Source organism: Hyalella azteca, unplaced genomic scaffold, assembly GCF_000764305.2.
Source record: "Hyalella azteca isolate HAZT.00-mixed unplaced genomic scaffold, Hazt_2.0.2 contig9393, whole genome shotgun sequence".
NCBI lineage: Eukaryota > Metazoa > Arthropoda > Malacostraca > Amphipoda > Hyalellidae > Hyalella > Hyalella azteca.
In genome coordinates this window covers 93,015-113,710 of record NW_025939467.1, presented here as the reverse complement: position 1 = coordinate 113,710, position 20,696 = coordinate 93,015, and the positions used below count along the sequence as shown (strand labels likewise).

The following is a 20,696-nucleotide window of genomic DNA, read 5'->3' as shown; positions in this document are numbered from 1 at the left end:
TAAGGGGCGGAAGGTCTCAATTGTCAAGCCTGCTGAAGCTGGCTCGAGAGAAGCAGCGTTAGCATCACAAAGAGACAAAGTGACAGGAGAAAAGCTACAGAAACTAAAACACTCGAACAAGAAGTCACTTAACTCGAGTTGAAAGTATTATTTAAATAAATAAGAAAAGCACCGTCAAATGAGCATGTTACGGCTGCTTCAACCTCTGATCGAGTTGAAACTGTAAATGTTCCGTCTGAAAAGTGAACCTTCATTATTTTTAAATGTGCCGTCGTGCTACAATGCTGATACAATTGCTACGCCTAACATCAACTATTACTTCATTTTGGCAAAAATTTTTTTTAAACAACACAACAAAAATTCAACACAGAGCATTTAACGGTTAACGTGTCGAGTCTCATATGTCGAATTTATATAATTCAGATCACCAGAACAACAGTTATTGCCGTAACAACAGTTATTGCCGCGACAACAGTTATTGCCGTGACAACAGTTATTGCCGTGACAACAGTTATTGCCGTGACAACAGTTGCCGTGACAACAGTTATTGCCGTGACAACACCAGTTGCCGTGACAACAGTTATTGCCGTGACAACACCAGTTGCCGTGACAACAGTTATTGCCGTGACAACACCAGTTGCCGTGACAACAGTTATTGCCGTGACAACACCAGTTGCCGTGACGCATTAAAATAGTTCTTGTAGCTTTAAAGGATGGGATATTTCGCAAGAGATTGAACGCGTATGTTCACACGTGCAACAACCACAGTAACGTAATTTTTTCTACTGGCGTACAAATTGTACTGCGCAATGTTTTGTTCATCAAATAATCTGACAGAGATTATATTTCACTTCAGTTAATAATTTTGAATCCTTATTTAAACCACGATGCAAGGAGTTATTAATTACCGCACGTTTGTTATCGGTCCTCACTAAGCTTGGAGATTTAAAAAAAAAATCCATAAGAGACAAGCTGATGAACTCACGTACTAGTAAATTCAATCTTCATTTCAACAGGAGCCATAACATGACGGGTGTTCAACAGAAGCCATTCATGATTCATCCGTTGGTCTACACAGGGTAGGGCCAAGCTATTATTGAAGCAGTCTGAGTTGACTATGAATGCTTGACACGCGCACCCGACGTATTACACACACAAGATTACTAATACTGCTGGTTACTCACCGCTAATGAAATTGGCCGACGGTAAATCAGCTCTATTTTCTCACTGAATGTAAAGACGAACCTAAAAAAATTGCTCGGAGAACATACCCCATCAAGCTGTCATAGACTTTTCCACGCATTCGAAAATGAATTTATGAACAAAGAAAAATTACGTTTTAACTTTTGAGAGCCTTTCATTTGAGATAAAATAATCCGTGTTTGGTAATCCTTTAGATAGACGATCTTCATCCAGTATCATCGTCACTATACAGTGACTTTACAGACAGACATTTTTTTTTCAATTATTTCAGGCTGAGCGTTCGAGGCGTAATGCATGGAGAGCAATCTTCATGATTTTTTTTCCATAGACACTAATTCATTGGCCAAATAATCTGTGTAACCACATTACTGAAACACTTAGAAGTGCTGCGATGAACGATACTTTTCATGATCACTTCGATGAAAAAAAAATCCCAATTGCGTGTTCACGATTGTCTTTTACAGAAGGTAATATATAGTTTTGGGGGAATTTTCCGAATGATTTGTAAACTATATATTTTAATTCATGTTTCACTAGAAACACATCCAGATTCCTAAGCTATAATGCAATACGTTTGAGCAGAAGCTAAAAATAAAGGCATCACAGTAATTAAATAAGATGAATATAACTATATATAGTACTGCTGGCAAAAATGTGCAAGAACTTAAGAAGCGAGAAATCAAGGCTAGGGACAGAGCTCACTAAATGGGAATCTCTACACATGCTTTCTGTGAGTTGTAAGTAACTCACCTTTTGTTATATTTCCAATTATTCTAGTAAGTTATTGATTCGTAGAACGTTTGCACTACAAGCACAGAGTTTAACATGAGGTTAAACCTCAATGTCATCTATCCGGCATTTTAGCGAGTCACCACACATAAACGACCGGGAGCCGCACACACACTCACCACACGGAGGCGTGCCCGGCACTGAACAGCGGGCCACCGCATCCGCGTATATAGGCAAGACAGCCGCTACCCTCAACTCAATAGTATTATGCGTATTTATTCATCCTCTCAAGGAGGGTGCTGCCCTCGTGGAAAAAAATTCTAAATTAACAGACCGATCCTCCTGAAACTTCGTCCACACATATACACGAACACTAATACACAAACATTTTGTTCGCTTAATTTTTTAAAGAAAACGTGTAATACGTAAAGACGGAAAAAGGGGGACTTATATAAATCTATCTACTTCTTACTTTACAAGTTTCAACATCGAGAGACATGACATTCTATTCGTAATTTAAATATCTAGCGACTCTAGAAACCATTTTTGCAATTTTTTTAGAGGACCCACACCCCTTCTTCCCTAGTTTCTACAATATATAACAAAAAAAAACTGATAAATCAAAAAAAAGGCTTCTACGGCAGTTAATTATTTGATCGAATGATATGTATCTCAATGTTGTAGCTTGGAAATTAAAGGAGATGATGGATTTTAAGAGAGGCGAGCTCAAAACCTGCTTCATTTCCGCAAAAAATAATATATTAATACCATTTTGCTTAAAGAAATCTTTGTGCTTACTGTTAAAAATGTAAATTTTATATCAATTTGAAACCGCCTCACGCAAAAAAAATAAATAATTAAGTCCGCACATACATATGCGGTTTGCTCAATCGTAGCCCCTTTTCTTCGGCAGCTACAAAATGAGCTAAAAAAACGTATGAATCAAATTTTTAGATTTTTTGGCTCAGACCCGCCCTTAGCACCTGCATTGAAGTAGACAAGACTAAAATCGTGCAAAATTTACAATCAGCGCGACATAAAATACGCTAGAATTAAAATGATAAAATATATATTTGCCCAGTTCTCATGATCTAAAATCCACTAATGATTGAGTGAAAGACTCACTGGCTTTGATTTGCGTAACATATAAACTCAGTAACGCGGAGATATAAATAAGAGTATATTTTTATACGAGCAGGAGTCAGAAGGCTGTTGCGTAAACAGGATGCCTATGAAACGCGGCAGCAATAAAGCGCATCGCACCCAACACGGCAGCCCGCATGCCTGACTTGCATTTGATATAGTGACGCGGGGCATATATAGTGACGCGGGGCATATATTCGGGGCATATAGTGACGCGGGGCATATATAGTGACGCGGGGCATATATAGTGACGCGGGGCATATAGTGACGCGGGGCATATATAGTGACGCGGGGCATATAGTGAAAGTTTAGTCCGACTATATGTCAGTCAGCTCATTTGGAAAAGAATAGCAATATTAAAGATCAATTGGAAATGCAATAGTGACAGTAACCTGCAAGGTAGACTATTAATAGAAGTCTGTATGGTCGGAGCAAAAAATCTGCAGCGTAGAGAAATTACCGATGATTTCATATGACAAATGCCGGGACCTTATCTACAAATCGAATACAGTTTACCCGAAGTTTACATGTGGTTACACACGTATAAATATACCGAATGAATTATTTTACATAGATCCCATTCAAAATGTTATGCTGAGAATATACGAATATATAGAACTTACCAGTAGACGACGCAGATATTTAACTTAGACCCCGAGAATCAATTACATCCTACTTAACCCTATACCGACCCGAAGTTTACATGTGGTTACACACGTATAAATATACCGAATGAATTATTTTACATAGATCCCATTCAAAATGTTATGCAGAGAATATACGGATGTTTAGAACTTACCAGTAGACGACGCAGATAATTTCCTTAGACCCCGCGAATCATTCACATCCTACTTAACCCTCTTCCGCTTGACAGCAATATTGTCATGAGCAAACTTCCCAAAAAGGATCCGTTCTAGTGAGCGCAAAATGACTTGCACTGATGGTTGCCGCCACGTACGACAACTTTAAAATGTTCTCTGTTGCGTACAAACGTCCTCAGGTTGCTACACTCAATAGTTTACGTATAATTTGCCACCACGTACGACAACTTTAAAATGTTCTCTGTTGCGTACAAACGTCCTCAGGTTGCTACACTCATTAGTTAACGTTTAATTCAAGTTAAAAATTATGTTCCCGGGGAGTGACATACGGCGGTAGAGGGTTAAACACGACGCAATCCCTAACCAGGATGCATACCCTACCTAAATAACTCTCACATTTCGAGCAGGCTGCAGATCTCACCTGGATGCGTCGCATATCTATACTAGGGTGCATACCCTACCTAAATAACTCACATTGCGAGCAGGCTGCAGATCTCACCTGGATGCGCAGGATCTGCTCTTTAATGATGCTCTGCGCGATCTCAGCGGAGGGCGGGGAGTGGTCCGGGGTGGGGGGCTCCCGGTACAGCGCGTGTGAGAAGTGATGTCTGTCCGCAGGCTACAGAGTCCAGCGAGAACAGTGAAGTACCTCATTGTGGTGAAGGGATATGGTGGTGAAGGCAGCAGTGGTGGTGAAGGGACAAGGTGGTGATGGTAGCAGTGGTGGCGCAGTGACAAGGTGGTGATGGCAGCAGAGGTGGTGCAGTGACAAGGTGGTGATGGCAGCAGAGGCGGTGCAGTGACAAGGTGGTGATGGCAGCAGTGGTGGTGCAGTGACAAGATGGTGATGGCAGCAGAGGTGGTGCAGTGACAAGGTGGTGATGGCAGCAGTGGTGGTGCAGTGACAAGGTGGTGATGGCAGCAGAGGTGGTGAAATGACAAGGTGGTGATGGCAGCAGAGGTGGTGAAGTGACAAGGTGGTGATGGCAGCAGTGGTGGTGCAGTGACAAGGTGGTGATGGCAGCAGAGGTGGTGCAGTGACAAGATGGTGATGGCAGCAGAGGTGGTGCAGTGATAAGGTGGTGATGGCAGCAGTGGTGGTGCAGTGACAAGGTTGCCCCGATACCAGGATAAGCGAGAGCAGTCACGACGGTTATAAGGGCGGCAGGATAATGGTTCATATAATGAACAGTAAAGGAAGGATTAAAGCTAAGTTTTTTACCAAGTTAGGCGTTAGTGTTGCAGGGAAGTAGATGCGTATATGAACGAGGATTAACACAAAAAGAAGAGGGAGGTAATAAATCAATAACGTTACACGGTGATGAGAAATATGTAAATTCGGATGGCACAAGCAGTGCAAAATTAAAACAACGATCATATAAAAAAGTGAGTAAATATTAGAATACACAAACATACAAGGAATACCACGCAGTTGAACAGGTAACGAAAAAGCAAGCAGGAAACAATTAATTCACAACATCTTTGGGAAATACGATGGATGGCGGAAGCAGATAGTCGATCGTATCAGAATAAATTAAGTAAGGTTTTAAATTTTCTTGTTAGGAATGCAATATTTGAAAAGCGATGTTGTGGCGAGCTCAACAGAAGTTGGGGATTGACGCAATGCAGTCGTGCAGACATGGGACGATTTTTTGGATCAGGATACAGACAGAGAGAATATATAAACAGATTAAAGTTAATAATATTGACAATAATCAGTATTCGAATTCATTCCAGATCATTAACGGTAATGCATTGCAGATCATAATGGGAACAGAGATTCGGTATTCAAAATGAAGTAATTCATTGTATATCATTCACAGCGAACGAGATACAGTAATCAAAATGAATTAATTATTGCAGATCATTAAGAACAAACGAGATTCAGTATTCGAAATGAAGCAATAGCTTGCAGAGCAGTAATAGAAAAGGCTTATGCAAAATCGAGATTCAAAATTCAGCACGATAGAGAAAATGTTATAAAAAAAACAAGACAACGACGTAGAAGTCATGAAACAAGAGAACCAAAATTGCATTCAAAACATTGGTCCAGATAAAAATATGTAGGTGAATGTTTGGAATTGAAAGCGGAAGCTAAAGCTCTCGGGATCATTGATGTGTTGAAATGTTTATTGATGTTTACTCGCGTTGCATGCATAGAAAAAGATATCGGGAATGAGACCAGAAATAATATTTTAATATTAGACCATTGTTAAGGAAGAAACGTAGATAAACATTGATATATGAAGAAGTAAGTGGAGAAAAATAGCTTAGTGACACCATGCCAAGAATGTGAAAAGTAACGTCTAATAATTTACCATTGGCCCATATGACTGATATGAGATGGGCATATGTGTAAAAGAAAATGCATTAGGCGGTGAAAGAAAACGTAATAAATTCAAAACGATTTCGTAAAAAGCAGCAAAATGTGCACAAACCGTGTTGTTAACACCGGTCATGCCGTGTAGATATCAACAATGTCATCATAACGCAAACAAAATAACACACCGAAAAAACGCCGATAACGCCGTAATATTTACACGAGTAGGCCAAGGTAGGGCACAGCATGAAAGAAAACGGGAGACACATTAGTGCTTGTGGCAGGGACTAAATTATTTATCAATAGACGACATAAACAACCGGCTTATGGCTCAACTCCAGTTAAATGTTTCTTCCAGGCTTGAAACATCACAACGCACTATCCTCGTTGAAAAGGGTAGCTGATAGGTATAACATTCAGTATTCGATAGCAAGTACGAAACGAAAGAATGTGACAAAAAGCCGCTGTGTGCGATAAAATGACAAACGAATCCTTCACAAATGCAAGAAAACTATTCAAAATTGTAGGAAAATAATCAAATTTGTTTTAAAAACAAATGTTCACTAAAACATAATATGTTCAGAATTGAAAAGAAGGTTATACGCAATTATCATTCAAGACTGCATTGCACGGTAACATAACCGTTTATGTTATCAGAAATTTGAGACTCTAATCACAGCCGTTTTTTGGAATGCCAGAGGTCGGCCAGTGCTTGGGCAGTTAATCTTTCCCAGAATGGTTCAACTTGTATGCATAGCAGCACGTGTGATGCGTTCGAAAAAGGTAGGAGTTGATATAATAATTGTAAAACTATTAAAAATTTACGTAATTTCAGTGATGCGTAAATTTTGGCTAATGTCTCTAGGTTTGATTGCGTCGTGCAAAGTTTATTCTATTTCAGAAACTAAGGGCACATTTAACATTGTCAAGGAGGCGTAACTCAACCAAGCTTCCAGGAAACTTGAGTGAAATTTCAGGGAAGGTTGCATCACATCTTATTGATACAAATTTTAGAGGTAATACAACGGAAACATTGTGCTTCAATATTCAGCTTTGAGTGCTATAAAAATATTGCAGACGATATATAATGAAACCGTGCATTCGACTGAAATTTTGTGCTAGACTATAAAAGAAATTCGTGGAGTGCCCAATGCGCCGCGACATTCGTCTTGCACGCTCAGGCAAATGAATGGGACAAACTCAAGTTCAAATAGCGTCACATTTTTTTAACCATAACAGGAGCATAGATCGAGCGAACGTAGCACTGATACGCCCTTTGATCAGGATGGCCCACACAGGGACGGAAAGTGCATAGCTACTTGAACAAATTCTCACACATTTTTTCGAGTGTACTCAGCGCTCATTCTTTTTCAGTAGCTTCATCTACCTCCACGGTTGTAGCACCAAATACCGGCAAAAATTAGCACTGTTCCCTACACTAAAATTAGGCTTGCGACAACAATGTTATCGCGGACGTAGCACTTGTACGCCCTTTGCCAGGCCGAACTGGCTCAGGATGGCCCACACTGGGACGGAAAGTGCATCGCTATTTGAACAAATTCTCACACACTTTTTCGAGTGTACTCAGCGCTCATTCTTTTTCAGTAGCATGCAAATTAATCCATCCGTTTGCCCATCATCTACCTCCACGGTTGTAGCACCAAATACCGGCAAAAATTAGCACTGTTCCCTACACTAAAATTAGGCTTGCGACAACAATGTTATCGCGGAGAGGTAGACATCACCACAAAAATCGATTTAAGTTAACATATAAAAATCGCTGGTGTGATGATGTTTAGGTTATAAGGTGACACACTAAAGAGGATACTTTGGAATGAACATACGAGACAAACAGAGAGTACAAATGGAATATTATGATTGGAAAACGTAAGTGAAACTAAAAAAAAGGGATACTCTTATAAGAGGAGAAACCTCTGAAATTGAATACCTAAGAGATACCCTAAACATGAGATACCGTTAAAAGTGAATACCAAAGGGATACTTTAGAATGCACCGTCGAAATTGAATATCCTGACCAGAAGATACCATTGAAACTGAATAACATGGGAATGCTTAAAACAGGTGGTACCGCACAAGCCCCCGTGGAATGCGTTCTTCTACCAGGATTGTTAAATCTTAGTGTTTCATCAGTTACATATTAATTATCCAATAATTATGCCGTTGAATTAATTTGTCAAATTAAATCTAATGGAGTGCCGCTACAGCGTCGCATCGCTTACAACACAACACAAAGACCTGCCGAGTTTGGTCAATATAAACATGCACATATTTCCCTATTTATTATGCTAATTAATGAAGTTCTCTCAGTACACCGAAATCAATTGGTTGAAGGTGAGAATTAAATCTTATATAATATAGGTATTCCTTTAAGATCAAGGATTCTTAATGTGGCACGTTTAAAACCTCGGGGTCCAAGCAAGGCACACAACACACAAACACAAAAGAGCTGGACACAATCACACAACACAAGGCTGGCTGAAAAAAACTATTCAGACCCACTCACGGGTCCAGCCCTCTCAAGCTGGCCAGGGGCCATACTTTCAAAACTCGCTAAGTGAACGTAAGTACTTACGCTCTACTTTCTTGTCTGTGATTGGTGGATTTTGCTTGAAAGACCGTCAATGATTGGCTGATGAACTTACGATCTTTTACTTTTTTGAAAGTATAGGCCCTGTTCACGGGTCCAGTCCTCTCAAGCTGACCCACTCACGCAGCAAAGCTAAAGGTGCTCAAAAATTTTCAAAGTACCAACACTATTACGCACAACTACATTTCTTAAGCCCAGCCCATTATTTTACGGAATTTTGCATAAAATTTCCAAGGATGAAACGTCTGGCATCTTGAGTTTGTCGTGTAAATATCAACGATGCCAGTGCACGAGCAGAAAACTTTTCCAACTTGGAGAAATGAATGAGATGGTGTACAAAAAAATATTCATGAATATTTTGCTGTTGTGTGGGTCGTCCTGACCCAGTTTGGCACGGTAAAAAGGTGTATGTGTGATAGGTCCGTTCTCTGCTCGTGCTTCGGGTGAAAAAGTGAGTCGATATTCGGACGACATGACCGATTAATCTTTCCGTGAATGGTTCAATTCTTGCAAGCAAATTAATGCAACGGATGCTTAGCACCACCTTTCATTATTGTTCAAACTAAGCTCAAAAGAAATTTTTGATTTCAGAAAACAACTATGGATACGATCAAAGGGATTTTATCCTAGCCAAAACCAATATACAGATGGATTTTAACATGCCCCAATGATATGCACTTTAGCTGAATTAAGTGTTGAAATAATTTTATATTATATAAACATTTTTACGTGAAATAGAAGCTGTATTTAAGGATACAGTTAGACTGCAGTTTTGTGACGTAGAGGCGCTTTGCTAATTTAGCAGACAGTACAAACACGGCCGAAGAAATAAAGCGTTATTTTCGCATGAAAAAGAATGTGCAATGACGCAAGCAGTTAATGATAAACAGAGATAGGAGACCGAAAGGTTATAAAGCCAGTCTGTGTATGAGAATGAGTGGCATGAATCATGGAGGAGTCATCTGTGGACAGAAAACATAACAAAATAATGAGGAGAAATATCGTACGGTGAAAAATATTGAAACATTTACATCGACCGGACGTTTATCCTCGTGACTCAGAGACGTCGTCGTACGTGTCTTGTTTCTGAACGCGACTTAGATGAACTATATTTTATACGTTCATGGTAGCAATGATTATGAATATGGTCATGTATAACTTTACTCTAGAATTGATAATAAGATCTCAGAGCAAAGCCTCGGCTCATGACACGAGCAAAGGCGCCATGAACTCGGATGTTTGATAGTCCGATTTAATTTATCGATGCTTAGTTAAATCACGGTTAAGATTTCATAAGTTTGTTCGCCTGTATCAAGGATACAGGCGAACAAACAGAAATTATAGTGAGACGGTGGGAAGTGTGTGGCAACATTAACAATGTATATAGTAAATGTTGGCCCTCTGATGTCAATACAGATAACTATGTGAAGAGCTCAAAATTAAAGTCAAGGGTTGTCACGCAAATGAAAGCAATGAATTGATAATTCGGGTGGTAACTCATTGAAACCAACATGATAAATCTTAAATAGCATTCAAAAGACATCAGAATATTCTAGAATGAAAACAATCATTCACGAAAATGAATGATTGTTTTCGCATAATATGTCCTATCAAGAGCCTAATTCGCCGCATAGTGAAAAACAATAAGAAAATTGTCAATAAGAAATACCCTCTGGTCTTCAATGAAACCTGCATTAAAGAAAATGAGTGGGTATATGTTTTTGCGGTAGGAGTGTGTATGGAACATTAATGCCCAACCGACGGCATTGGTTAACTACTGTATTGTGGTTGGCTGGGGGAACGGCACGAAATGTGACATGCGTGTCCATGATATGCTCATAAACATCTAAAATTCAAAGGCGAATTTAATAAACGTATATAATACCTTAAATAGCCTGTATAATATAAGTGATTAAGTACCGTATATTTTTCTAGTTAAAAAAAGATATTTCCATCATGGAAAGACTCAAGTTCTAGAGAATGTCAAGCGAATCAATTTCTAGAGGCGTACGATCAGAGACTGGTATAAGCGCGGATCAAATTGAACATATTTAAAACATGTCTAAACACGTTGAAGTTTGATCACATTGATTGAAGTGATCATAAGAAACATGAAGTTCTAGATCAGCGGAAAGTGAGGGCAATTGCAATTACCTTTCTCATAAAAGATCTTTCTCAAGTAACTAGTTTTTAAGCATAAATCAGACCACGATAATCATGTACGATAATAATCGGGCAAAAGTATTCAGATCGAACACCGGGCAGAAAACGATAATATAAAAAGCATGAATTTAACGCATAGGAATGGGTAAAATAGCGAAAAAAACGTAAGAACTATTCAAAGGGTGAAACTATTGAAACAACTGATTATTTCTAAACTTCGAGCGAACATTACTTATCATTTATTGACATTCAAAGTCTCAGAGGAGATTTCATTATGAGGGGTTTTTTTCCTTTTTCTTTCACTATTGAAGCAGATCCCCCTTCACCGAATAATAATTTGTGCAAAGCTTCGAACCTGAAAACAGCTTGAGGATGACAAATCTCTAACGTATTAATAAAACTTTGCTTTTTTGCGCTTTGTTGTGTCAGGATCCTCCTAGGTCAGTTTGAGCGCATATCTGCAATGTCCAACTTGTGGGAAATATCGCCGAGACACGAAATTTCATCTCTAGTTATTTAATCACGAGGCATCAAAAAAACATAGAGAAGGGGAGTCGAAAAACAAAATTTGAATATTTCTCACGATAACGTGATTCAATTTTCGTTTTAAAAATTTCAAACTTCATTTAGGCTTAATATAATTAAGTTAAATATGAATTCTAAGTTAGATGTGGATTTTAGCGTTTTTTTCTCCTATTAACATTCCTTCAGTTGGAAAATTCTCGGAAGCTAATGTAACGGGATTCTACACCATATTCATCCTGATTAATCTTACAGTATCTATCGTGGGCAACACCAGGCTAAGCAGCAATGGTATCTATATTCATTGATATGCAAGGAAATTATTGCCTTGTGTCGCGCGACTTAGCGCCACCTTTCATTTTAAAATGGCTACAAGGTTTAATATTGCTAATCAAACTAAAATGGTACGATGCGCAACAGATATTAACATAATTTGCATCTACTTATCTCCTCGCTATTATTGTTAATTGAAAAGTAATTTACTTACCGCGCTAGAGGTGGACGACGAGCCCTTGAACGCAAGGTCCGTGGGACGCGGAGACACTGAGTCACGACCGTCTTCGGCGCGTCTGTCTTGGTTGTTGTCCACCTCGGCGACATCCTCAATGATTTGGTTGTTGATGGCCTCGTCTTTGTCATCAGATTTGCTTTGCTCCGGACCAACGTTAATGCTGAAGGCTTTGGCGAACTGTCGAGCAGTTGCGGACCCAGCTACTCCAGAGCCTGAGTTCGAGGTAGCGATGGTTGAGAAGGACTTGAAAAGCTGTTGGGTGTTTTTGCTGATGGCCGAAGAGATTCGGTTGATGTTATACCCTGAGAAGCTGAAGCCAGAGGACTCTTCCTTGCGCGTGGTTGAGATATCAGCGCTTCTGTGGCCATCTTCAGGTGGCACCTCGTCGTCAACATGGTGAGAAGCTTCGTTGGGATGAGGGCCTTCGCTGGGATGAGGGGCGACGGTGAGGGTAGTTGGGACTAGTGACGGGGACGAATGGTGGTGACGTGGCTGTCGAGATTCAGAGGGGAGACCAGGAGGTAGTTTCTGGAGAGGGGTTGGAGGAGGAGCAGATGGAGGTACTGGGGAAGAACTTGGTTCAGGGCGATTTCCGTGTCGACAAGTTGAGGATGAGAGAGGCTGATTCTCGTAACTGTGAGGGGTCGTCTTAGATGTTCGCTTGCTCTTTACGGGCTTGAAAGCTATCTGCGCGTACGGCTGTAGACGTAAAGTGACGTTCATTATGAGTTTAAAATACCGTTGAAACAACGTTGATTACGAGTTAAAAATAACGTTGAAACAACGTTTATTGCGAGTTGATTATGTTAAATCAACATAGAATAATACTGATTGATAATTTGGCTAGATAGTGATATAATAACGACATTATTCTGATCACAAAGGCTTTACCACTCCTTTTTCTACTAACTACCAGGCATTTCTTTGAAAAAAACTTCTATTATAAACACTAACACCCCAGGTATAAGCAGAACAAATATACGTAATTAGGTGAAATACCAAGCACACCACGCTTATGATGTCGGTTTGTTCACTTTATCACGGGAACGCTAAAAAACTTCTATAATAAACACTAACACCCCAGATATAAGAAGAATAAATAAAATTAATAATAAGAGAAATACCAAGCACACCACGCTTATGATGTCGGCTCGCTCACCTTATCACGGGAACGCTGAAAAACTTCTAATATAAACACTAACACCCCAGATATAAGCAGAACAAATATAAGTAATAATAAGAGAAATACCAAGCACACCACATTTTCACGGAGGTGAAAATGATAAATAGCTTATATAAAGCACACCACTCTTATGATGTCGGTTAGCGCACCTTATCACGGGAACGGTCGTGGTCAGAGTCAGAGTCGGAGGTGGTGAGTCTGTTGCGGTACCGCGCGTGGGAGGATGAGTCACGGGGAGCTTCACCCCGACTCCCCCTGCTGCTTTGCTCCCCCTGGGGGGAAACATCACCACCACAACGTTTTTATTATTAGCTGTGCTGCCTACATTAATGTTCACATATAAACCTACAGTTGTTGTCATGCATGTCGAGGGAAACAAGTTATATACCAAGTTATAGTTATTATAGTTATATAAAATCGATTACAGTTTTTTAAAAGAAATCTACGCGGCCGTTTGTGAAAAACGCAAGTTTGAAAATTAACACAAAAAGTTGTAAAAAATGCGCAAACTTTTCGTTATAACTTTTTCAATTTTGAACTTTGTACCAAGTTATAGTTCTTATAGTTTTATACCAAGTTATAGTTATCATAGCTATGTACCAAGTTATAGTTATTGGTACGTTTAATACTAACAGCAAATAAAACTGTCGCCAATTGCCCCTCCATGGACATAAGGCGGAGTCTCACCTCATGTTTCTTGTGCTTCGTGCGTCGCTTCGCGGTTCCCGTGGAGGCAAAACAGATCATTTCGTACGCAGGGTTGCTCACTACTCCCCCGCCAGATATAGGGGCTGAGATAGCCCCAATAGTGTTCGGAACTACCCCAGACCTCTGATCAGTTACAACACCCGTGCTGGGGTCAGTACAGACACTAGGTTGAAGTTCAGCAGTCCCCGCGTGTGGGGAATCTAGTAAGGAGTCGTGGGAAGAGCGCCCAGGGGAAGGCGTTATTTCAGACTCTAGTTCATCCCCAGTGGACGCCGGGGGGGATGGGGGGCACATGGAACGACGAGGGGGTTTAGGGGGAGCCTTCCCCTGGAAGTACCACAAGAAAGATACATGTCGTTAGCAATAAAATTATAAGTATATTAAATGAAGAGCGCGTGTGAAAAGCATAAACCGTCAAATTGATCATAACGTCGTAAATTTAAATCAATAATCAATTAAAAAATATTTTTTTAACAAATTTTTTGCGTATTGCTAAGAAATTAGTTATATTTTAAGCGGAGGAGATAGGTAACGCTGATGGTATGGAAGCTTAGTATTTATGAATGTCTTTCAGCATGGATTCCTTTTTGAATTCTAAAGGTTAACCGCAATAGCGTTATAACTTAATTCGCGGGATATCCGTTCCTCTAAGCTAAATTCACAATGAATAATCTTTTTTTATCGTGGAGTCTATAAGGAAAATAATGATGCGCAAGATACTGACCAGAGAGGCAGCTCCCGGAGAGAGCTTGTCCCGAGACGAGCTGGGGCACGAGTGCGGTGTGGTGCTCTCTAGTCTTGCTCGTCTGAAGGATCTATAGTGACGCGGGGCATATATAGTGACGCGGGGCATATAGTGACGCGGGGCATATAGTGACGCGGGGCATATAGTGAAAGATTAGTCGGACTATATGTCAGTCAGTTCATATGGAGAAGACTAGCACTATTAAAGATCAATTGTAAATGCAATACTGAAAGTAGCCTGCAAGGAAGATTATTACATGTATAATGGTCGTCGGTAGTGATGGAGAAAGAAATCTGCAGTGTAGAGAAATTACCTATGATTTTATACGACAAATGCTGTGACCTTCTTTACAAATCGAATACAATTTACCGAATGAATTATTGTACATAGATCCCATTCACAATGTTATGCAGAGAATATACGACTATTTAGAACTTACCAGTAGACGACGCAGATATTTTCCTTAGACCCCGCGAATCAATAATATATTCTACTTAACCCTCTACCGCCTGACAGCAATATTGTCACAAGCCTACTTCCCAAAAAAGATACGTTGCTAGTGAGCGCAAAATGACTGGCAATGATGGTTGCCGCCACGTACGACAACTTTAAAATGTTTTCTGTTGCGTACAAACGTCCTCAGGTTGCTACACTCAATAGTTTACGTATAATTTAAGTTGAAAGTTATGTTCCCCGGAGAGTGACATACGGCGGTAAAGGATTAAACACGACGCAATCCCTAACCAGAATGCATACCCTGCCTAAATAACTCTTACATTGCGAACAGGATGCAGATCTCACCTGGATACCGAGGATGCACCGCATATCAATACCAGGGTAACATACCCTGCCTGAATAACTGACATTGCGAGCAGGATGCAGATCTTACCTAGATGCGTCTCATATCTATACCAGGGTGCATACCCTACCTAAATAGTTCACATTGCGAGCAGGCTGCAGATCTCACCTGGATGCGCTGCATATCTATACCAGGGTACATACCCTAGCTAGATGCGTCGCATTTCTATACCAGGGTGCATACCCTAGCTAGATGCGTCGCATATCTATACCAGGGTGCATACCCTAGCTAGATACGTCGCATATCTATACCAGGGCACATACCCTAGCTAGATGCGTTGCATATCTATACCAGGGTGCACACCCTAGCTATATGCGTCGCATATCTATACCAGGGTCCAGATATAGGGGCTGAGATAGCCCCAATAGTGTTCGGAACTACCCCAGACCTCTGATCAGTTACAACACCCGTGCTGGGGTCAGTACAGACACTAGGTTGAAGTTCAGCAGTCCCCGCGTGTGGGGAATCTAGTAAGGAATCGTGGGAAGAGCGCCCAGGGGAAGGCGTTATTTCAGACTCTAGTTCATCCCCAGTGGACGCCGGGGGGGATGGGGGGCACATGGAACGACGAGGGGGTTTAGGGGGAGCCTTCCCCTGGAAGTACCACAAGAAAGATACATGTCGTTAGCAATAAAATTATAAGTATATTAAATGAAGAGCGCGTGTGAAAAGCATAAACCGTCAAATTGATCATAACGTCGTAAATTTAAATCAATAATCAATTAAAAAATATTTTTTTAACAAATTTTTTGCGTATTGCTAAGAAATTAGTTATATTTTAAGCGGAGGAGATAGGTAACGCTGATGGTATGGAAGCTTAGTATTTATGAATGTCTTTCGGCATGGATTCCTTTTTGAATTCTAAAGGTTAACCGCAATAGCGTTATAACTTAATTCGCGGGATATCCGTTCCTCTAAGCTAAATTCACAATGAATAATCTTTTTTTATCGTGGAGTCTATAAGGAAAATAATGATACGCAAGATACTGACCAGGGAGGCAGCTCCCGGAGAGAGCTTGTCCCGAGACGAGCTGGGGCACGAGTGCGGTGTGGTGCTCTCTAGTCTTGCTCGTCTGAAGGATCGTGTGATACAACATTTATTTATCATGAGGTCGTACCGGGAAATAAGATCTTTGATACAACATTTATTTCTGATAAGGTACGGTTAGTATCGGGAAATATGATCATTTGAAACAACATTTATTTCTGATGAGGTCGTACCGTGAAGTAGGATCATTTGATACAATATTTATTTCTAATAAGGTAGCATCGGGAAGGAAGTTTATAGAATTATGATTCCTAACACAATGATACACAAAATTCATAATGAATCATAAATCTTTCCGGTTACGAAATGTTAAACTCGGGCATAACCAAGAACTCTCACCATCAAAATATGAATTTGATGACATTGATGAACTTGGCTTTAATTTTGAAAATGAACGTTTTTTCGCTGATATTAAAATTAAAATTGCAATCATTTGATATTACCAATAGAACTCACGTTTGCTTTGAGCCTCCAGACCGGCCAGTGAAAGCTTTGGGTGGTGGCGGTACATCGTAAACAGACCACTCCGAGCCCGCTTCTGAAACTCTGCCGTCACAGTCCGACAACTGGCTTTCCCTGTCACTACAAGCGCAGTTCTCTCTGTCCGACAAAAGACTACCACGACTATCACGATCCGATAGCCTGCTTTCTCGATCAGAATATCGACCTTCTCGGTCGGACAGACGGCCTTCTCTGTCGGACAACCAGCTTTCGTTGCGGTCTGACAACCAGTTGTCAACGCTGCTTCGGTCGCTGAGTCGGTCTCTGTACTTCTCGCGCCGGGTGCGGTCGCTCTCTGATTGATTGCGCTTCTTCGCGGTAGAAATTTTTGCCTGGTGCGTGAAGGTGCTGAGACCGTCCTGGTTGTTGAAGCGGATGTCAGTGTTCTCAGCCACGTCTGGGGTGGATTTCGTATAGAATTGCTCCGCGGCCGTCGAGGAGCGTGAAGCGGAACGGTCGTGACGAGGCCGTTGAAGGGTTTTCGCCGAGCACGAGCTGCGACGGTCCGAAGGCATACGGCCACCGTATTTTTCACCGTCTATACATAAATAAAGCAACAAAATACATTAATACATTGGAAAAAGTTGTTTCTTGATGATATCTTTGTTTGCATTATACTTGCAGATTGGAAAATAAATCGTGTAAATAAAAGTTTGAAACAATATATTCCTCAAAAACATGCAATTTGATCAAATTGGAAATAAATCAAAACAAGGTTTGGTAGATAGACGAAATGAAAAGACGAAGATAGAACGGAATGTGACATCATGCTTGGTAACAATCCCATATAATTAGTGTATGGTAATTAATGAAAAAAAACTGTACACTTACACGCATTGCGAGTAAGTAATGTATTACTTTTTTTTTGCTTAAACGCGTTGCGTGCAAGTAATGTATTACTATATATTACTTAAACGCGTTGCATGCAAGTAACATTTAGTAATATCATTCAATATTTGCGACATTTGTCTCGTTTTTCTAGACGCGTGCTCACAGTTCAGAGTTTATTTAACTCTTGATATTATATTACCCTTGATTACCTATACATTTATTTACATAAATGGCGAGAAACATTGTCAAGAGGTGGAGCACAAAAAATGGTCATGCTTTGTAAATAAAAATGATGATTTATTCATAGTTGAGATGCAACTTAAATGAGCAAATGAAACGGAAAACTTACCAGAGCATGAGGAGCTACGCTCCAGTTTGTTAGGGAGTTCGACTACAGAAGGGATGAGGACATTTTCATAAGGGGATCCGAATGCACTAGCTTCAGGGAAAAGGGGAGGACCAAGTTGTTGCCCAGGGGTTGAGGGAGAAGGATCCCCACCTTCAGGAGAAGCGGGTTCATCGTCGACGTAAAGATCGATGAGCTTCTCTATGACAGCAGCGGGGGCGTTAGCACCGGAATCGGTGGTGGTGATCGTGAGGAACGAGTGTCGTATGGTTGGAGAAGAGGACGACGAGCTCGGAGCGGAGAAGCTGAATAACGGGGTTGGTAAAGGTCGGCTAGGAACTGAGTAGATGTGATCCAGATTATCGTCCACTTCTTTGTTGCTTTCTTCGTCGATCACTTGTTCTCCAGCGCGGTCGGGTAATTCAGGAGATTCTATGCACGAAGTAATTTTGTTTGACATTTCGGTTTCATCCAGTGTACGCGTTCCTGTTTCAACAGGGCAAACAACTGGCGAGTCTTCGTAGAGATCGGAGTTTGCAGATTCTACAAAGGTCTTTGGTGAGTTTCGCGTTTTGATAGGCAATTTATCTTTGGCGGTGAGGCAAGGTGATGACCTGAACAGTACCATGGAGGTGATGTTCTCATCCCCATCACTTTCGTTGTTGTCCTCGTCGATATTCTCGAGGATCAGCGGAGTGGTGTTGGTTTCGCTCATCTCGCCCACAATGTTGGCATAATACGAAAGATCTGATACTTCGCTTAACCCACAGATGTCGCTTGATTTATCGTACTTCTTGGTATCTCCAGCATCCAAGTTGTTGCCAGACAAGTCTAAGTTGTTACTGAAGTTTTCGGGTTTCGAGTTGACTTCGGTTTTTGGCCAAATCACGAAAAAGTCTTCGACGGTCTTCGCTGCCTTGGATTCGGACAACCCGTCTTTGGCAGCGGAAGAGTCAAGTAGATTAGACTTACTCGTGTCTTCGGTACCAACTGGTTTCTCGAGACCCAGAGGCGAGAGCGACTCCTGGCAAGAAGGTTCACACCCATTACAAGACAAAGACGAGGCGTTGGAAGTCTTAGACTCCAAGGAATCAGTAGCGCCATGATGCACGACGGAGGTAACGAGAGGTGAGTTTTTGGACGAAAAAGAAGATTGAGCTGAGGAATACGAAGAAGAACCGCCGTGGAAAAAGCTAGGGGACAAAATAGTTGAAAAGTCGGCAATTAGGCTGCAAGCTGTCATTTCTTCGCTCGGGGAGTCCGTGTTCAGAATCTTACGGAGAGGCTCATCCGAGGGCAGGTCTTCCCCAAAGAGGTCCAGAAGAGGGGAGTCGTCAAGGTTACCCTCTGTGCGTTCCTTAAGTTTCACTGCTAGCCGACCAATATCATTGGGGGAGGGAGGGAAAGGGGAGTAAAATAAAATTCATGCATGGGGCAAATAAAATACGAACATGGAAAAATATTCCAAATAAGCTAAAATCAAGCAATAAGTTTTAACCAAAATTAAAAAAAACTAAAAAATTTACACAATTGAAAGGAAATAACATGTCACTAGCAAGCGCAAAAAAATACGGATATCTTTGCACTAAACGTAACGCCTCAAAAGAAAACCAACTGAACATCCACGTCAACAGCAAGCGCTTCGACGTGACTGCAGCGTTGTTTAGTGAGGACAAATTCCGCATAAAAGAATCGCTATATTGAATTGCCGTTATGATTTATGGTACTCTACCAGGTGACATGATGGCTGCATTGTCTTGGTAGGACATTGAAATGTTTTAGTGACGGTTGTGTTTGCATTGCGAAGTGACAGCATCACACACACACTTTGTTCTACTCATACCTAGAACTCAGCGACTTACCTACGATTCGACTTACATTCTTATTGATACGCCAGCTACTGAAGGCACAAGTACCACCCACTCAGTGCTATTCCTACGAAAGGCCCCCGTATCACCCACTTAGTGCTATTCCTACTAGAGGCCCCCGCGTAGTGCTAGTCCTACGAATGACCCCCGCATCACCCACTCAGTGCTATTCCTACGTAAGGCCCCCACTCAGTGCTATTCCTACGGAAGCCCCCCGTATCACCCACATTTGATGAGGCCGAGTATCTGTCGGGTGACGGGTGTGCTGATGGTGCCGATGGTGTCCAGGACGGTGAGCCCGAGGTCGTTGCGCACCTCAGCGTCTCCTCCAGCCTCCAGCAGCGCACGCACCACCTCCACCTATACGCACAACCAGCGCACCTTCAGCACAAGCGCACCACATGGCGCACCTTCAGCACAAGCGCACCACCTCCACCTATACGCACAACCAGCGCACATTCAGCACAAGCGCTCCACGTGGCGCACCTTCAGCACAAGCGCACCACCTGGCGCACCTTCAGCACAAGCGCACCACCTCCACCTATACGCAACCAGCGCACCTTCAGCACAAGCACACCACGTCTGTC

General features: G+C 41.3%; 1 protein-coding gene across 1 annotated transcript in view; it reads right to left on the bottom strand.

Moving 5' to 3' along the window:
• LOC108683126 overlaps window positions 1-20,696 on the bottom strand; it is a gene marked incomplete at its 3' end in the record, with an annotated part of 36,136 nt that overhangs the window by 8,992 nt on the left and 6,448 nt on the right. The window contains exons 6-14 of the mRNA XM_047882009.1: window positions 20,337-20,469; window positions 18,245-19,609; window positions 17,020-17,602; window positions 16,507-16,588; window positions 15,832-16,109; window positions 14,636-14,726; window positions 13,891-14,238; window positions 13,353-13,475; window positions 11,997-12,719 (exon numbers count right to left, since the gene is read on the bottom strand). Coding sequence (XP_047737965.1) covers window positions 11,997-12,719; window positions 13,353-13,475; window positions 13,891-14,238; window positions 14,636-14,726; window positions 15,832-16,109; window positions 16,507-16,588; window positions 17,020-17,602; window positions 18,245-19,609; window positions 20,337-20,469 — 3,726 coding nt within the window. The remainder of the gene's footprint in view (window positions 1-11,996; window positions 12,720-13,352; window positions 13,476-13,890; window positions 14,239-14,635; window positions 14,727-15,831; window positions 16,110-16,506; window positions 16,589-17,019; window positions 17,603-18,244; window positions 19,610-20,336; window positions 20,470-20,696) is intronic.